Genomic DNA, 20407 nt, shown 5'->3' on the forward strand with positions numbered 1-20407 from the left:
GACTGCTACACACTGCAGCACAGTAAGTGATTTAGGCTTTGCTGTTGTGAAGGTGAACTGTGCCGTCCCCCCTGCGAGAATGGAGGCCGCTGCTTAGCCAATGAGAAAGGAGACTGGAGGTGCTACTGCTGGCCAGACTTTTCAGGGGAGCGCTGTGAGGTCAACCACTGTACAGACTACTGCCTAAATGGAGGCACTTGTATGGGCTCACCTCTGGGTAGGTTAACCTTAAATCAGATAAAACTATCCAGTACTGTATGAGGAAATGGTTCAGGTGTCTTAATCCAGCTGTGAGTCCTTTATTTCAAGCTATGGGTAGACCAACCTTGCTGAGAAAGCCTGACATTTTCAATTCAGGTGCCCGTTTATTTATTCCTGCATACTGACCCAATGCATGATGGCATTCAACTACATTTGTCATCCTTTAAACTTCCACACCTTTCAAATTTAAAGTCATATTTGCTGCTTTACATCTGCCAGTTGAGCAGTTTTTGTCACTGATTCTGTTGTTGAACAAGCCTCAAATACCAAACTGCTTTCATGTCAAGGTCCTCTGTCGTGCTTTCACAGACTCTGAAACAACCAGTTCTACCCCACAATTTAGTGAATGTGTTTGTATCTCCATTTCTACATGGTAAAAAAAAAAAAAAAAGATTCTCTAGAGCAATTTTTCTTCTACAGAAGTGTGGTTTGTGTTTCTATAGAAATATTTTATAAATGTGGGCTTTTGATTTGTGATGCGAATTGTTTTGATAAAATGTTCTTCCACTCTCCACTCTCTTTTTGAAGCATAAGATAAAATCTCCTTTGCTTTGGCCATTGAGATACAGGAAAACGTGATATAAACTGATCTTTTTTTTTTTCTTTTCTCCTTCTTCTGTTTAGATTTTTGAAACGGCTCTATGTGACATTAAGAGAAGCCTGAATAATTGCTTCTAAATAAGCTGTAGGGTCACTGTAGTAGGGATCCGGGACTGTAAGAGAGGGAGTCCCAGGCTCCTGTTGGTGATAATCAAAATCAATTGGAGATTGAATGGAAATTTTACAGTTATTGGATGTCTCTGAAGTCCTGCTCCTCTGTCCCTTTCACTGGTTTACTTACTCTTTAATCCATGTTTGAGAAACAAAACACATACTTAAACCTTAGAAAATGTTTTACAAGGTTTATTTCCACTTTAGATGTGTGTCTCTAAACTATGATATAACATTAACTGGACCACTCCAACATCTTAACTTTTTTTGATTTTAAACATGTTTGGATCCTAATTTACACTAATTGATAGTTGGCTGGGACATCTCTTCTGTTGTTTTCTGTTGTGTTTTCTCTCTCTCTCTCTCTCTCTCTCTCTCTCTCTCTCTCTCTCTCTCTGTAAAGTTAATCATATAATTATATAATCATAATTACAGTAATTTTAGAATCAAAATATCTTGACAGGAAAATGAAATGCTATCTTCACATACATGTATGTATTACCAAAATATATTCTTCTACTTCTAAAGAAAAAAAAAAAGTTAGTCACTTCTGTTCAATTATTAGTACGTGCTCTGAAGGTGATTATTATACTATTTAAATTCTGTTAAAACATACTGGTTTCTTGTTAAATGTCTACTTGCATACTACCACAGCAATACTGAAGGCATAAGAGTGTGCCACGACATGATCCCTTTTCCGAATAATTTATAAAGGGTAACAAGTTAGTATTACTAACCAAGATCAGAATGTGCCTTCCATCTGTTAGCTGCACATTTCCAAAGTGTTGAACAATCAGTGTACATCCAGTGCAGGCTGCCTTAATTGAATATGTGAAACAGAACTGAGTTCCAGTGAAATAATGAGGCTACTTCATGGTTCTTCATGTAACATTTAGTGGCAGCCATAGTAAACTTAAACATGAACTCCCTAGCCAATATGAGGATTCGACTTTCAATCTTTAAACAAAGCAATTGTTAAGATACGGATAGAGCTCTTTAAACAGAAAACCTGAGGCTGCACATCATCAAAATAATTTTTAGACACTGTTACTACATCTGAAGCTGATTCAGGTGAAGTGGTAACACTAAAGCAATTCATTCCTTCACATAAATCACGAAAGACAAGGCTAGTGGTCGAAGAAAGTACTCTGATCTTTTAATTAAGAAAAAGTCATGATACTACACTGTAGAAATACTCTGTCACAAGTAAAAGTCCTGCACTGAAAATGTTGAGTAAAAGTCCCATATTAGAATGATATAATCTATATTATAAGATTGTAATTATTGATGAGTTAATGTGGTCATTGCTTTAATGTTGTACCTGGTAAACTAGGAGCATTTTTCAATTTATTTATATATATTTTCTGCATTACTTCACATACTGCAAGGTATCTTAGAAATGTTACCCTGGGGACAAAAAAAGCCCTATTGATATAATAATATATTTCATCCATTGATTATATTTTGTTTTGTTAATGTGAATGTGAAAACTAACTAGTAACTAAAGCTGTCAGATAAATGTCGTGAAATAAAAAGTATAACATTTGTCACTGAGATGTAGTAGAAGTATATCGTAACAGCAAATAGAAGTACTCAAGTACAAGTGTTTTAAATTTGTACTTAAGTATAGTACTTGAGTAAATGTACTTAGTTACTCTCCACCACTTGACAAGGCGCAATGCAATGCAATTAACTATTTAACAGAACACTGTGGTGAGCTGATATTTTCAATGTTCCATAAACATTAGCTAGTATACAGTATGAAACACAATGTGTGTTTGTAAAAATTATACACTGATTCACTTGCGTTTTATAGATATGAAACCACATCCTAAACACAATGGGTAGTTTAGTAGGCCTGGGAGTTGGGAGCTTTTACTGTAAAACCAGAGAGCTGGGTCAGTAAGAGGTGAGTGAAGGCAGAGTGATTGTCTCTTGGTAATTTCACACTCTACAATTCTGTTTCAGGGATAATCTGGGTTTGCAATGTCCAAGTAGTGTAGTATGACCTACATTGCCAGATATGTATCCATGGCAACTTCGTTGTCTACTATGCAAGTAGTTGTGTCTGGGCATTGATAATTTTTGCCCTTTCTCAAAACCCATTAAACCAGCTTTCATGCTGCATTATCCTTGGGAATGCACTGTTTTTGAAAGGAATATAAAGAGCTGATATGATGGCACATTTCCACCTTTTGATAATGTTTTACTTCTAATGATAAATCACACTCATTCAATAGTCCAGAGGGCTGGAGCACAAAGTCTATATGGAAGTATTCATGACTCCAGTCACCAAAAATGCAAAAATAAGTGGAGCACACTTATATGTACCTCAAGTCAACATACAGCTGAGTATCATCAGCATAGCAGTTAAAATTCATTCCATAACTGTATAATTTGGCTAAGAGGTGAAATACATAGAGAGAAAAGCAAGGGGCCAAGAACAAAGCCCTAAGGTACTAAATGTGTATAATGATGTATAATAGTTATTAAAGGAAACACACTGTGTTCTTTCAGATAGGTAGGACTTTAACCATGAGAGAGACAGGCCAGAGATGCCTGATTGGCTTTTAAGCAGGTCTAGGAGTGGTCTATGTTATCAAATGATGCACTAAAATCCAGTAATAGAAGCACGGAGGAGGAATTCAGGGGGATTCAGTACCAAGTAAAATGTCACTTAATACTTTGGTAAGTGTAGTTTCAGTGATATGACACCCAGGACGTAGACTGAAAAGGTTTAAGAAGATTATTGTTAATTAAGTATGCCGAAAGATGCTGAGACACAACTCTTTCTAATTGTTTTTTAAAAGAATGGAGGATTAGAGACTGGTCTGTAGTTGCTTAGAGACCACAGATCAAGGTGTGATTTCTTTAATAGAGGTTTGACGGCAGCAGTATTGAAGCTACTGGAGACAGTACCAGTCATAAGTGATACATTTACTATGTTCAGTATTATAGGTCCCAGACATGGCTGGAGATCCTCAAATGCTTAGATGGCAGCTGGCTGTCCAGCAGGCAGGTAATTGATTTGAAGCTGAAAGGAGATTATACAATATCTCAAAGGACATAGTTTCAAAATATGTAGAAGACTAGTATACTAGCATATGAATACTGTGGAACCAATTCTGCAAAAGTAACTGGTGATGAGGAGGTAATTTGTATCATTGGCATCTTAGCATGTTAACTTTAGTGTCAAAAATAAATCTGGATTACATTTATTATTTCTGATTAACCATGAGGAATGGGCTGTTTTCACAGTGTAGTGAACACTCTTATAAGTCAGTGCATTCTCATGGCATGCAAGATAGAAAAGTTTCAGTTTTGACGCCACTTATGCCATTTACATTCCAGTTCTCAATACAAGTGGGTAGGATAGGCTGAATACAATTTTCAAAAGGATCTGTCGCTGTTGTTAGAGGCGCCAGGACCACAGGCAATTGCTCACTAAGTGCAGTTAAAGTTGCCTGGCCAGTGTGGTGAGTGGTAAAAACATCAGCGCCAACATTCAAGGACAGGCCACCGTCATTTCAAATTTAATTAGATAGTGGTCCAGAGCTGCAGTCAGAAGTGACACCTCAATCCTGCAGGAGAGAATTAAGTCGAGCGTGTTACCACAAAAGCAAGCAGGTTCACGTGCAAACTGAGTGAAACCAAAATCAGTAGCACCGATTTAGTGGCCCAAGCAACATGGGCATTAGTGTAGTTGAGCGGGAAGGCCTCATTTGATCCTAATCATAGTTTCAACTATGTTTCACTTAAGCCCATCATATTCAGCTAATGTTCAAGAATCAAGTAATGTATCAGTCAGGCTTTGGTAGACAATGATCTGATATTTTTTTGTGACTACATTTTTCAGTGACAGGCACATCAGTAATGCTACCAGCAGATAGTGTATTAATTGGAATTAGATACCTTTCATTATTAGTCAAATGTTTTGGTGAGCTACACATGTAAAGATGAAGTGAGACAGTAAGAATTACCTTAGGTATTTTGCTTTGTAAGACTTAACCAGGTGCTTTTTGGGACATTTCACCACTGCCATAGGTGGAGATGATAATTAGGTTATTGTGATTAACGTGTTTAAGGAAGGATAATTTATGAATGGAGCGACAGGAGGAGGAAACAGTCTCAATGTTATAAACCAAGCCATCAGTCTGATAGTTTGCCCCACTTCCATGACTAGACATATTAACTAACCAAGTGGCACAAATTTGTAGTTTGCATGTATATCTCATCTCATGAGATGGAGAGAAATATTTCAGTATTAACTAGATTTTGGCTCCTGTGGACCAATGTGGTGAATATAGTGCTGAACTTGAAGCTAAAGCTCTTTATTTACATCCTGCTCTAGTTCAGTCTCTGTCTGACTTTCATCCATACGTATCAGCTCTGTGATTAAACATTAACGCTGCTACAATCAATACATTCATATTAATATTGGTTCAAATTCCTATGTATATGTGACTGGTGTTGTTAATAGTGAACAGAAATGTATGAAAATTATGAGTCAACTCTGAAGTTTATCTCTGCTATATGGAGCATTTTGGAGTTTTTTTCAGCTCATTGTTTTGTTTTTTACTTTACTGTTTGGGTTCACTGTCATTGCTACAATTGACTTTTCAGGAATGCAGAATATGATAACAGCGCATCACCAAATGGACAACGTTAGCAACTAGCTGGTGAACATAGTGCAGCATTTTGGTAGCTGAAAAGGGTGTCTGACTTTAAAATGCATTTTGACCTGTTGTTGTCATCAAAGTCATCAAACATTCACAGAGTGCAAATTAAATAGCAGAAAAAGTGAAAATGTGATCACATGTAAATGATACCTTGCAAGTATGTAGGATAATTTTTTTTTTAAATCAGTGGGTTACAGTCATTGTTCATGTTGATTGTAATGTAGGAACATGCCAGTGCAACGATGTGTCTGTTGATGTGTTAAAGGGACTCAGGATCAAGGCATTGTTGGTCTTTTCAGGCTCTTAATCTTTCCTTTTGTTTCTTTGTCCAGGTAAGCCTACATGCCGCTGTCCTGTTGGTTTCTCAGGGCCTTTCTGTGAGAGGAGGATTTGTGACAACTACTGTTTAAATGGGGGAACATGCGATGTCACTCAGGGGAACCAGCCAGTGTGCCGCTGTATGGCAGAATACACTGGGGACCGTTGTCTTTACCGTGAGTCCTGCACCCATTACTTGGTGGCTGCAAAAACAACAAATGATTACTATGATGTGCTTGGCCTTCATATGATTGGCATTAGCCTTTAGAACATTAGCCGCAAGAACAATGACAACAAAGCATTGATTTGAATTCAGTTATGCTGCATAAAATCTATAGAACTAAGCATTCCAAAGTTCACTTGCAGCGTGCGCAATAAAAACAACCCCCTAAAGTATTTTTATTCTATAAACACTAAATTTGCCTGTATTTGCAGATAAACAAAATCAAAGAACTACAATCAAACACCCCTTGGATGTTTCTGTGCTGTAATGATAATATATTTTCTTTCATATTGCTTTGTCATAATTGTTTGTGGGAAAAACAATTTTAACTGCACATCATTAGTATTTTCCCACCGTTGCTTGCCCAAGGGCTGATATGTTTTCAGCTGTGGCTAAGATGTTATTTGATGTGGATAATTAAGTCCCATTAAAGCCCTGTACACTTCCAATCAAAACAGCTTAAACTATGTTCCCAGTTTCTAATTACGCACTACCCTCTCTCTCTTTATCTCTCTAAATGTGGGACAGACATTTGTCATCACTACTGTGTGAACTCCAAGGCCTGCACACTATCTAGTAGTGGCTATGTGGAGTGTGTGTGTCCTGCCAGGTTTGAGGGAAACAAGTGTGAGGTGGACAAGTGTCTTCGATGCCATGGAGCTCCCTGCCTGATTAACGAGGAAACAGGAGATGTGGTTTGCAAGTGAGTGCTTGGTATCTGGTATCACTATTCTTGTCCCTCATTCCTTTTACTGTAATGCTGGGGTTTTATAGTCCTCTTTATTAATGGAAAAGCATTAGATCTACAGTGTATTCTATAGTCTCCATTGCTGGCTGTATGAATTGATTCGATTTCTAAAAAAGTTATTGGGTCACGCACTCTACAGCAGTTTAGGTTATGGTATTGTCAGTGAATTAGAAACCAGTTGAACTCCCTTCTTTACATGAATTATGCATATGTTTCACAAAACCACCACTGAGTCATTTTTGCTTCTTGTAAAAGTATAGTTATCTGCTTGTTGCTAGCATCCATTATTTCTTCACCCTGCAGTTGCACAAATGGCAGAATAGCGCCGAGCTGTCAGCTGTGTGACGGATATTGCTACAATGGAGGCACCTGTCACCTGGACCCTGACACCAACCTGCCTTTCTGTCAGTAAGTCACTGCTTAATGGGTGTAGGAAAGTGGGGGGAAAAAAAAGAATGTTCTCCACTATTATTCACAGTCTCACTGTTTCCATTCAAATGCTGGCTCTGTGCCCAAGAAAGCCGGGTCTTAGATCACCAAGGGGTACCATTTCCCTGCTTGGAGAACAGTACAAGATAGATGTCTTCCTCTGGAAAGAAATCCTTAAGTTGATGGAAGATTTGATGTCACTGTGTGGAGGCCATAGCACAGCAGGGGGCTGAGTGCCAGTACACCATCTTATGCTGCGTGACACCTCACTGTGGCTTAAGGTTTTTAGGCAGATAAAAAATGGTTTCAAAGCCCCTTCAAAGCTTGCCATTCTGAACATATCACACTGTTCCTGCTTGCAGTTAAGAGCTGATGTCAGGCCTCTCTGACTCTCTTCAGTAGTGGATTTTAGAAGTTTGCTCTCTATAAAAAGAAGCTGAGGTATGTGTCAGTGGTAGAACATGCAATGAAATTCAACCGCAAAAACTTGAAACAGACAAAAGCTTGACTGGCAGACACAAGGAAATCATTATGAAAGACTACTCAAAGTGCTGCCTATAGATTAATACAACCTCAGCTATAATCACATGGAGTGCTGTGTTAGAAATGCTTCTTAGGAGGAAATTAGAAATCCATTTCAAAAGCCAACTGTCATTTTTTTAACTGCCCATTGTCCACCTTGGTTAAATCGAAATTTGTGGTCATCACTCAAAAATTCCAGATGATAGAATCAATTTCTATGCAAATGATCCCATCTTATTCAAAGAGGTTAACACATCCCGATAATGTGGTTTATTATTTGCTGCAAAGAACAGAGATTATGTGAGATGATGGATATATCTGTGTCAAGAAATCATAATGTTTGACCTTAATTCTCTGAGTAAATGTATATTTCATCAAGCCTTCCCAAAGCGAAAGCCTTGCAGATCATAGCAGCTTCACTTGTAATGATAACTAGTGAAGAACATTAAAAAGAAAAAGGGGGGGGGGGATTTTGAAAATGAAAACACTTTTTTTGTCGTCCTATTCCTGAGCAACATTCTTTCCAGATCACTTACGATAATACTTTAAAAGGATATCTTGGATTCAGTTTTGGTTATTTGGTCCCAAAATTCCTCTTCTTGAGAGCTATATATATATATATATATAATATATAGAGAGAGAGAGAGAGAGAGAGAGAGAGAGAGATTGTAAGCCTTTTCTACACTAATACATTTTGCACAAGATTGAATCCATTCAACAATTTTGTTATATTGGTTGTCAAATTGTAAAACAATTCATGCCGCCATACCTCTTATACCATTTAACAATCTCTCATTCAATATTTCTTTAGTCTGTCTTTGTAGCATTTACACTCCACATTCAGACAAATTGGCATCTACTGCAGCACTTACTACTACAAAATGAAACATTTGTGATTGATGGTGGCAATAAGTAAATTATCACTGTATTTCACCGTGTTATAAGCACCTACAAAAATCCTTACCTTGGTTTTGTCCACATTCATAAAACTCAACTTACTCCTCTGTTCTACTATAGACATATCTGATCTAGCTGTGACCCCTCAACTTACCCATGGACTCTGCTTTTGTGTTGAACCACAATATTTGAAAAAATAAAATACTGCTCGGTTAAGGCAGCTAAAAACAGAAATATAAAAAAAAAATTATATTTTTTCCAAAAAAACTACCATCCTTATCGAAAGCTTATCAAAAGTGAGCCACAATATATTGTCCTAAAGCTGTTCCAAGGCTGGATTTGTAGTTATTATTATTGTTAGAAATATCAATGATGTTTTACATTTTTCAAAACAAAAATTCTCTCTATATGAACACACTTTTTATTGCATTTTTGAAATGCTTGTAGTTTTGTTTATTGAATACTATAAGTACAAGGTAGTAAAAAAGTATAAGAAGAGATGGTTGCATTTCTGTTTTTGTGGCAGGATATTTGCATTTGTGCATCTTCTACAATGTACATGTATGATTGTATTTTTTTTGTGTTTTATTCTGTTTTCTTGTTAATCAAATGATTAGACTTTGTATTACAATTATGTGCCATATTTCTCAAGAAAAGCCACATCTCAGAGGTGAGACCACAGACTCTTTTCATGCAGATGTTCACTTCACCCAGTGAAATCAATTGTGCGCATATTATCTGTTTTGGTAATTTGCTCGATGCAGACACAAGATTGACTTTCTACATCTTATGACTCAAGGTGGAATATTGTATCAGTCTCCGTTCATGAAGCAGCCAACAGTTCAACAATAAACATTCTCTGGGCCCTTTTATCACTCCCAACACAATGTTTTGCAGCTGCACGTCAGGGTTCAAGAACCAACGTTGTGATGAGCTGGCCAACCCCTGCGATTACTTCTGTCAGAATGAGGGGATGTGCACATTAACAGCTCTTAACAAACCACGCTGCAAGTAGGTCCTTCTCACCTCTCCAGCTGTATGCAGAGCCCACTCACGCCCTTTGTCCACACCCCCACCCCAACTCCATCTGGCTCCATTTCAGCCTCAGTCCAGTATATGGGCTGAATGTCACAGTGCCACCTTGTAGCAACTTATCATGTAATAAGTGCCAGACAAAGTAAAGACTGCAAAAAGTAATTCAGAATAGGTTGAAAGTTGTAAACCGAAAGAAGTGTGATGACAATGACATTGCCCAGGGATTAATATTTCTCTAGATTATCACATTTAAATATTTTCACAGGTCTATGTCTTTATGTACGTTATTTATAGCCATTTGGTTGTGACCACTTTGTATTATTTATTATGACTATGTGACTTCCCATTTTAATTGAGATGTGTTTTGTCACACTGCCCTGGCTTAGAGGATGGCAAGCTAACTAACTAACTATTATTAGTAAGTTTGTAAAAGTGCTGTCAAACAACACTCACAGCTGTACTTTGCATTTGAACAGGCAACAAAATGTTTTCTTACACTCATCTTATATGTTAAAATAATGTTGACTTTAAGTAAAATTACTTATTACCTTAAGATTCCTTTATTGACTGGTGTAAAATAACTGGATTTTTATTAATACACATTATAACATTGTTTGTATTAATATTGTTTTTTCACTTACCTGGATCTGTCTGACGGTAACAAAATCCAGACGTCCTAGAAGTCTCTGCTGGTTGCCTGAAACCAGCACAGTGACTACAACCCTCTGAGGCCACAAGATAGTTTAGCACATAACCCCCCACCAGCATGTTATTTTGACTTGGCTAGAGCCAGGCTAGCTGTTTCTCCCCGTTTCCAGTCTTTTGTAAGCTATGCTAACCAGCTGGCGACCTGAGTTTTATATTTACGGTGTGGACCAATTCCCTCATCTATCTATCATCAAGAAAGCAAATAAGCATGTTACCCAAAACTTTAGGTCAAACTAAACCTTTTATCAATTATTTAATGGTGTTAATAGTAGCAAGAGCAGTTATGCGCAATAAATTAAAATATTTCTATTTTTAAAATTCATATTAAACTATCCTTCACTTGGAGCTCAACTTTTACTCTGTTTTTAATATTCTGAGTAGGTATTAGTTTTTAGTAGTATTATGGCACGAATTACATTTTCAGTTGCTGCATGACTCTGTACCTTTGCTGCCCCTCACTGCCACCCATTCACCCATCTCATGCAGTCGTCACCCAGGACACAAGAATCTTGGGGGGGGGGGGGGACTAAAATGCGACACTGTCTGTGTGATGTGGGCATCAGTCTGTGCATTTGCAAACCAGTGCATGATGGCAAGCTGAACATGTTTGTTATTGACCAGTCATCACGTGTGCGTATTACTCAAAAGGCTGAAAATCTCATCAGCAAAGTGTTTATCTTTAATGTCTTCAACACAGGGTGAGAGAATTTCTGCATTCCTTAAGGAATTAACCCTCTCATGGTTTACACTTCCCAAAGAAGATCAAACGCCCTGTTGTCCCCAATTTACCATTAAAATTTATGTTCCTGTGACATTTCGTTTCATGAGGGTGTGATTTATTTCCCGTATGTATGGGGTTGCATTCTTATTTTTTAGAGCCTGATATTCTGCTTTTAGGAATGCATGTAATTTAGAGTAATTTCATTGTGTCATCATCCAGTCGCACCCACCAGATCAGTCATGCTTTACAGACCCATTTGCGTCAGTCGTGTGAAATTAGATATCACCTCCTTTAACAAGGGTCATACATCACGCCCATCGGATTCCATTGGAACACAAATGAGATGATGATTTGTTGTCCTGCTGTCATTCTTTGATTTTTTTTTCCACACTGAATATTCAACATGTAAACTCACACATGCTGTTTATGGGCACGACATGTATACACATAGTGCTCTCTCTCCAGGTGGTGTTTTGTTTGTCTTGGATCAAAGCACTTTATAGCAAGACTGAATCATAATGTGTTGTATATGTAAGCCATGCTCACATCATAATGTAGTTCAGTTTTGTAAAGGTGTTTTCTCAGCAGCCTTTCTGCCAGGAAAAGTATTATAATGGTGGTTTATTTTTACTCTCTTTTGACCTCCTTCAGATGTTCAGCCAATTGGGCAGGGACACAGTGTGAGAGACCCGCCCCTAAAAGCAGCAGATCAGACAATAGCAGCGGAGGTGAGTACTGGAAATTTCAAGAAGCCTCATTATAAGACCTGCCAATTTACTGTATGAATAGATTAATTTCTACAGTGCACTGATTACTTGCACATCTGAAAATTTCACCCGTTTAAACATCCATACATTCTTACAGGCAAATTTATACTGACAGAAATTTACGCTTCACAACTGGACTTCGTCCCGATTGGCACCGTAACTAAAGAATTACTAAACTCCAGCCACCTTAGCCAGTTTGCAGTATTTGAACAGAAAAGCTTTCAGTCAGCAGGTTTACCTGATTTGAATAAGCTGCTGTTGCCGGCTTATCAGAGTTCAGTAACCAGATTGTACTGTCTTCATACTAATTTTAAGTAATACATTGAAATCTCTTATATAAAAGAAATTTCTATAAAATGATGATTCTGAGCTCCATTTCCCACGTTATCTTTGGGACTCTTTCCATTCCTCAATTTCTAACTCAGATTTTTGCAGGTGTTCAAAATGTACATGCATTTACATAAATATTACAGTATAGCCCAAATGCACTGGGCACCTGTTCAGTAAATGGATTTGAATGTGCAGGCAAGCAAGCCCAAGGAAAAAAAAACTAAAGTGGCTTTTCTTGAGGCCACGGTCAGGCATGGCTACGTACTATGTGTCACTATCTGCACTCATCTCAGCTTCCTTTCATCACTCATCCCTCCACACCATCTCTCCTCTGTCTGTCTCTCAGGGAGCATAGCTATCATTGTGCCTCTGGTCCTGCTGGTAATCTTGATTGTGATGGTGGTAGCAGGTATTTACATCTGTAGACGGAGACAAAGGTAAGTAAATAAGGAAGTAAGTAGATTAATATATACAATACAAATAAGAAAGGCTTCTAGGCAGCAAGAGATGATGACAGATCCAACAGAATAGTACACAGCTGTGACGCTGAATAGACATCCTGGCTTTATAAATGGAAACTCTGTCTGTTTCAACATGTTCAGCAGAACACCTGACCTTTGCAGTGAGCCTCTGATTTTAACTCAGCTTTTAGGCCTGCCCAACAAAGATGCACTGCACCTGTGCCAAGTAGTGTGATGTGATTTGTTGTGTCGAGCCATGCGAAGCTGTACAGCATGTTTACCTGCATGGTGTGTATCATATTAATGATGGCTGGCTCCACACACCTCAGGGGAAAACGTGTCCAGAGGCAGCCCATGACAAACGGAGGAATAAACGTGGAGATCGGAAACCCGTCATACAACATGTATGAAGTGGACCATGACAACCACGCTGATGCAGGCAGCCTGCTGCGACCCAACTTCACGCTGGACCCTCACAAGGTTGGCTTATTAAACTCAGTATGAAAGTTACCACAATGTAAATGGCAAACTAAAGATTTAAATCTGTCAGAAAAGCAAATACATATATACTTACACAGTACTGTATTCCTAATTAATTTCTCTTTTTAAGTAGAAAAGTTTCTCGTTTGAACAAAATCCTTTTCTCGACATTACAATATCTTCTTATGCAGTTTTCCTTATATTACCAAATTATTCAGTTACTTTTCTTGTTGTTCCAACATAGCATTTTATTTTATTAGATCACAAATCTCCACGTGGTACTGAGCTGTTACACAAAACACAGTGGTGCAAAAAACATTTTGAAAGCGGCTCACCGCTATAATATGTCAATAATACCTTTCTATATGTCTACGTCACTGCTAACTGATCAATCTTGTGATGTGATTGATCAATCATGTTATATGATTGTTCTTTTGTTATATGATATGCTGTTATAATAAGAAAACAAGTAACAAGTGCATATGTCAATAATATCAATAGTTTTTTATAAGCTAAAAATAACCTGAAATTGATCTAAAAACAGAACTTTTTTTGTCATGGTGGCAGCAATGAGCTGCCATAAAAAAGATAGATAAATACATTTTGCATCCTGCATTACATTCTTTTTGGTCAAATGTGTTGACATTAAAAATCAACACATTGTAATAAAATTCAATGGCTCAATATGTAGATATCACGTGAATCTGTCAGTGCGCTCATAATTCATTGGAACAAGAATTCTACTATTTCCATAAATCTAAATTTAATCTAATTTAGCAGTATATCCATTTTTACTCGCTATATATTAATCTATTAGGAACCTGTTTTTAACTCATACTTAAGATGGCATGTACACTGTTGCCCATAAAGTTAGAATAATTGTTCAATACCCCCAATTTAGTTAAAGCCTGAATACACAGTTTGCAAAGGTTAATTGTGGTTTAAGTTTCACTGTGATATGTTTGGAAGAGTTTGATCAATAAAGTTGAGAAGATATACACTTTATTTATCAAGAATAAATCACATTGTCACAATCATTTCATGCGAAGAGGTAAAAAACATTTTATTCCAACTTTATGGGCAACAGTGTACTATGCATTCATGTCCTCCTTGAAAAATAATGCAGTGCTTGAAAAGGGAGATGAGCTGATTTGATTGGCCTTGATTGAAGCCAATCCTCATTACACATGTTACTTGTTCCAGGTGAAGGCTGCACCATGACTGGACATGCAGTCATGAAAATTGTGACAACCTGACCCCAACTGAATCTGCACAATTGCCTGTGCTTTTACTTGTTAAATCTACATCCAAGAATGCAAGTAAACAGTTTATACAACAGACAATACATATTTTGTGTAACTTGAAAATAACTAATTAATTTTTGCTAAAGTATTGTTTAATTGCAATATGTATCACATATGTAACACCAACCACAAAAAATATGTTCCAGCTATATAAAAAAAGAATGTGATAATGTGATATCTGGCATTGAGATAAATTAATTGCATTAGCTTTTGTAGAGATTTTGTTGCAGCGTTGTGTAACAGTGTGCAGGAAGGAACAGGTGGTATCAACCAAGAGGACTCATCATCTAGCTGGAGATTTATTCTGTTCATGGTCCTCAACCCCACACTTAACATATCAAATGAATTCTGACACCTTGGCTGATATTGTTATCTAGCTCACTTATAAAGCTTTATGACTAATGCTAGGTTGCTTCTTGCACTGCAAACTTTGACATCTGCTATTATCAGACCAATCTGGCTGTATTTTAAACAGAGGCATGCTGTCTTGAATGTAAGCTATTCCTCTACACTCTCCTAACCCACTGCAATGCTCTACTTCTCTAAATGTAGTTTCATTTTGAGTTTCACACAAGTCACATAGCCCTCAACTGGACTAGTGGATGACCATTCATTTCTGGTCAAACTGTTTGGTGTTTCTGTGTTAGTGAATTTAACCGTGCACTGTAAACAGAGGTGGTGCTTGTTGTGTTGCAGGGTTGGTGTGTACAGTCTAGTGACCCTCGCACCTTGGGCATCAATTCTGTGCCCAAGGAGGTAATCCCTGGACAGGTGAATTTTCCAAACTTACCTTCATGTTTGCTGTCAAGAAAGAAAATTATCCTGATGTAGGCCAGCAGTGTGCACTGTGCAGTTACCTGGCAAATATTATAAAGGAGCTGGTATGATCACCTGTACCAAAGTTAGTCAAGGCCACGTCTCCAGTTACCCATAGCTGTTTCCTGCATAAATTTGTGAGATCAGTGTTGAAATATGATGAGAAAAGTTAAGTTACAAGTTAAGCTATTATCATACTTAAGAATGTAGACAGAACACTTGCCTGCATTTATGTTTAAACAGGCCTCTTCCTACATGTTGCTATCTGTACTTTCTGCTGTTTAACAATACACTACTACAGTATGCATGAGTCTTGCATTTTGCTTTTCTTTGTACTGCTCTAGAAAGAGTTAAATTGAGATGTTTTACACATTTTGTCAAATACTGATAATCACAGTGGAGCTTCACTAATCAATATTTTCTTGTGCTAACATTATCTCAAATAAACACGTGTAATGTGTTGCATGATGAGCTGACAGTACCCCTCAGCTCTGCTGAGTGTTTTAGTCCATTTCAGCTCATTATTTCGGTTACTCTGGTCCTAAATATCTCATTTCCAGATGCAGCAGGCAGCAATTCTTTATCAGAGAAGCCCGGATTAACAGACTCGATGCTACCTGGCCTCCACTTAACAGCAGACAGACTAAGTTTGCAATTAGAAGCAAATGCTAAGTAGCCAGATATTTATGTCAAGAAAACAGAGCTAAAAGAGCGAATATCGGACTCTCTAAGTTTGTAAGGTGATCCCTCAGATGATGTCTTTTGCTGTATTCATGTTAATGAAAAAATATTTTTCCATCTTCTTCCCTTCCTTTACAGCCCATGAACTACTCGAACCCTATGTATGCAAAGATATATATCGACGGGCAAAACTGCCGGAAGCCAGTCATCAGTATTGACGAGAGGAGAGAGCTACTCCCAAAGAAACTAGAGGGGACAATTCATGAAACCGCCGCATAGCCTAACTTTACACTTTGTACTTCTTTTTTTACCACAGTGTACAATGTATGGTATGAGGGAGGAAACAAGATTTTTTCTATTTCCTATGAGGTTTATGTTCTACAGGTTTAGCATCAGCATAATGTCCTTGTTAATGTGCTGAAGATGTTTGTTTTCCATTTACCGTTTCTTTCTAATGTTTGTCAAACATAAGTTATACAGCGCTACACTGTATACTGTATGACACTGAAGTAAAGCTGCTGATTTGCAAAAACTTTATTAACATCCTAAGCCACACTTGTGCACAGTTTAAACCTTAAAATGCAGTGCTGAAATTTGTACCCATACCTGTTTCTAGTTTAAGTGGAATATGGACACTGTGTCATTTTGTGAAGGTTATGAAGGCAGGTTGGGTCAATTTTTCTGAACAATTGTAATTATCATAGAAATGAGTTAAGTGACTTGTGTCTAAGGTTTTTTTCTTTTTCTTTATTTTTTTACATGCCATATGATGTACGGACCACAAAGCTTCACAAATAAGCAATGAAGCTTGATGTTTTTGAGGTTTTGTCTTTTTTTTGTTCTCCTCTTTACCTGACGGATCTATTGACTGGATTTCCAGTTAAGGCCATAATATCAATGTGATCTTTTCTTACAAAGTATGTAACTCCATAGGTCTTCTGTGTTTTCCATTTCCGCAGATTTCAAGCTCCATCAGCTGTGTTTCGACAATAATATGCCACATGAACTTATCATTTTGTGAAGGAGATTGAAGCCCACCTTGAATGTTCTCCAATCAGATTCCCAGATCCTGTACTGTACACTGAAAAGACAGATAATGAAAACCATATTTTTCTAGGTCTCATATGTCAACAGATGGCTTAAAGATATAGACAAGGAAGAGATTTACCACAGCTACAAAAAAGGTTATGAAGAGTTATTATAAAACACATCTGTTAGTTCAGAAAAGGAAGATGATAAATATAAGAAATTTTATAATTTTGTATTTGATTTGTATGTTGTTTGGCTGCTTGTATTTTGAAGAAATGTATTAAATGTAAGTAATTTTTATATAAAATGTAAATCAATATTGAATAAAGGGGGCTTATTTCCACTTTGTGTCCCATTCTGCCACAGCAGAACACAATACACATTATCATCCACAGCAGACCTCTGAAGCTGTTCACATGATAAGATGTTAAGCAAACTGTACATTATGGTAGTATAATAGTACTGTATGCAAAAGTAATAGTATGTGTGCTGTACTGTCAGCCTATTCAACCTGTGATCACACTGGCAGACTTGTAATACCTCCATTGTTTGCATGGCCACTGACCTGACAAGTCAATCAACAGTATGAGGTCTTTTACCCGCTGCGCAAAGGAAGGTGGCTGATGGGAGATTATTGACCTCCCTGTCGTTGCAGGACAGCCAACACCATTCATTACCTGGTGGTGAGGACACAGTGTGTCACAGTGATACCTGCTGAATTATAATTCGGTCCCCTTTTTACTTTACTTATGAAGGCTGTCTCTCCACATGCTTCACCTCCACCCTCACCATGGCAACCAGAGGAGGCAGCTGCACTCCTGCCCCATCTCCATCTGTCTGTGCTATCTGCTAGATCTGCCAGCACACCCAGCCCACCGCATTTTGATGATAGTGAAAGACAGAAAAGTACTTCAGTTGAAATTACTTTATCATATATGAAACCTCTGCTAAGAGGATGTTACTCCATATAAAAGTTGAATTATTTAGATAAACGGTGTGAAATATTAGATATAATGTGTGATCTTGGTAATGAGGTTTTATATTTAGGAGAGTTAAATATCGACTTGAATAAGTTGCACAGTGGACTGTGGAGAGAAGCAGCAGGCTATAACTAATGCATCTAACTTAATGCAGACAACAAGTGTGTATAAAGAAAGATTGGGCCCCAAGTAAAAATTGTATTGATTGTGTGTTTACAAAATTAATTTATGTTACAATTCAATATCACTGTACCGAATGGCTGCAGTGACCATGATTTTGTGGTGCTTGTCAGAAAGACAAAGGTTCCAAAAGGGGGACCAAGAGTAGCATTCAGGAGATCAATGAAAACATTTTATGAAGAGTAATTTAGAGCTTATGTTTAAAATATATGTTGGGAATTTGTACTTGCTGAAGATAATCCAGATGATGCCCTTGAAGTCATTAATGTCTTCTTTTTGAAAGTGACTGAGAAACACGCATCAATTAGAAGAGAGACAGTCAGGAACTTGAGATCACCCCAGAGGAATGAGGAACTGAGGGGCTGATGAAACCAAACTAAAAATGTAGCAATCACATCAATTTACACTATGAGTCTGATTGGCAAATTTAAAGGAGCTTGTGGGCATTAAGTAAAGAAAAAGCTAATGTTTTATTAAAATAAAATGAAAGATGTAAACTCATCTTAAAGTGAAAGGCAAATTCTTGACTAAACCCTTTTCAAAGATTATTTTCATAAGGTTTGAGTACCAATATGCATCAAACAATTAATTGCACAGTTTTGTACTTCGATGTTTGATGTAGTTGATGTTTTATAGATTGTTTGCATTAAAGTGAATGGAGAGCCGCCTCACAAATAGGAAGCATACTGGCTTCTTTAATAGCAGTTTGTCAACGATCAGACAACTTGTGGAGAACCTCAAGGTAGCTGTTAGGGCTGCTTTTGTTTTCTGTCATTGCTAATGATATTCCATTGTTTAAAAAATAACTACAGTGAATACTCAAACAACTCCACAATATATGCAGCTGAGTCACAGTATCACAGTATCAAGAAACAAAGAGGTGCTTAAGGTTGGTAAAACAGTCTTTTATGATTGCATCAAGGTATCGCTTAAAAGCTGAACCAACACTGAAATGAAATATAATCTTGAAAAGTAAGATGAGTGAATATTAACATAAATAAAACAATTGTAGAAAATATAAAATGTGGAAAATAATAAAATATAACATTGAGCTGTGGCTTTGCTGCCTAGTAATTACTTCAGTCCTCACATGATGATACAATTAACTTTGGCTTTACAATCTAAATATAATGAACATAGCATATTAATTCACTACAGTATAAAATACTATTATGCTTGCCTGAATGATTATTCTTTACAGAGAGAGGGATGCATTCATATTGCCCGGTATGCCCAGCCAATCAACATGTTAAATTCAATATTTAATCAATAGTTAATCAATGTCATTACTTTCCATCTTCCATTAGTCCAGAGTTGGAACTAAACCTTGTGCGAGGGACTAGTTAATCATTGTTTGAAATAATGTGCGTCTATGAGGAGTTCCATCACACCCATGTATTGTTTGGACTGGCACCCACTCAGACATTATTGCTGGAAAGTGCAAGTTTGATGTCATGCTCACGCAAAGCAGCAGTTTCTAGACACTGTTTCCCATTGGCATTTATCAATAAAGAGTTGCATTTCACTCACACTTTTATCAGACAGAGTCCCAGAACACAGCCCTGGAAATAGCTGGCAGGCAAACAAGACAAGATGCGCTGCAACCTGCACATCAACTTGTTACTGTTATATACTGACATCAAACTTCGAGAGGACAGAACAGTTTACCTGATTGCTGTTCCTACAGTTCACAGTTCACTCGTGGTGTGTTTTGTCTCTCTTGTCATAACCAGAAGGATAGTTCCGCTTCATCCTCTCATTGTAGCTGTAAACACTGACACCTTGTTAGACAAGAGGGGAAGATGCGGCCTTTCCATAATCTATGGGGACCATTTGTACAGTGAGTGTATAGGGCCAAGATGGTGGAGAATTTAACAACAATTTCACAATTTTTAAGTATTGGTTGCATCAGCAGACATTCCAGTTTAAAACAAGACCAAACTTTTGTATGGATTACAGACAGACAGACAGATTTACACATGCACACACATATACAGTGGGTACGGAAAGTGTTCAGACCCCTTCACTTTTTCCACATTTTGTTATGTTACAGCCTTATTCCAAAGTGGATTAAATTCTTTTCCTCATCAATCTACACACAATACCCCATAATGACAAAGTGAAAAA

General features: G+C 37.5%; 1 protein-coding gene across 1 annotated transcript in view; it reads left to right on the plus strand.

Moving 5' to 3' along the window:
• lrp1bb (low density lipoprotein receptor-related protein 1Bb) overlaps positions 1–17360 on the plus strand; it is a 226081-nt gene extending 208721 nt beyond the window's left edge. The window contains exons 83-92 of the mRNA XM_070837556.1: positions 53–217; positions 5984–6145; positions 6721–6895; positions 7244–7348; positions 9686–9799; positions 11904–11980; positions 12696–12786; positions 13140–13290; positions 15291–15365; positions 16230–17360. Coding sequence (XP_070693657.1) covers positions 53–217; positions 5984–6145; positions 6721–6895; positions 7244–7348; positions 9686–9799; positions 11904–11980; positions 12696–12786; positions 13140–13290; positions 15291–15365; positions 16230–16370 — 1256 coding nt within the window. The 3' untranslated portion in view covers positions 16371–17360. The remainder of the gene's footprint in view (positions 1–52; positions 218–5983; positions 6146–6720; positions 6896–7243; positions 7349–9685; positions 9800–11903; positions 11981–12695; positions 12787–13139; positions 13291–15290; positions 15366–16229) is intronic.
• Positions 17361–20407: the final 3047 nt, after the last annotated feature.

This window comes from Pempheris klunzingeri, chromosome 10 (genome assembly GCF_042242105.1).
Source record: "Pempheris klunzingeri isolate RE-2024b chromosome 10, fPemKlu1.hap1, whole genome shotgun sequence".
NCBI classification, from domain to species: Eukaryota; Metazoa; Chordata; class Actinopteri; order Acropomatiformes; family Pempheridae; genus Pempheris; species Pempheris klunzingeri.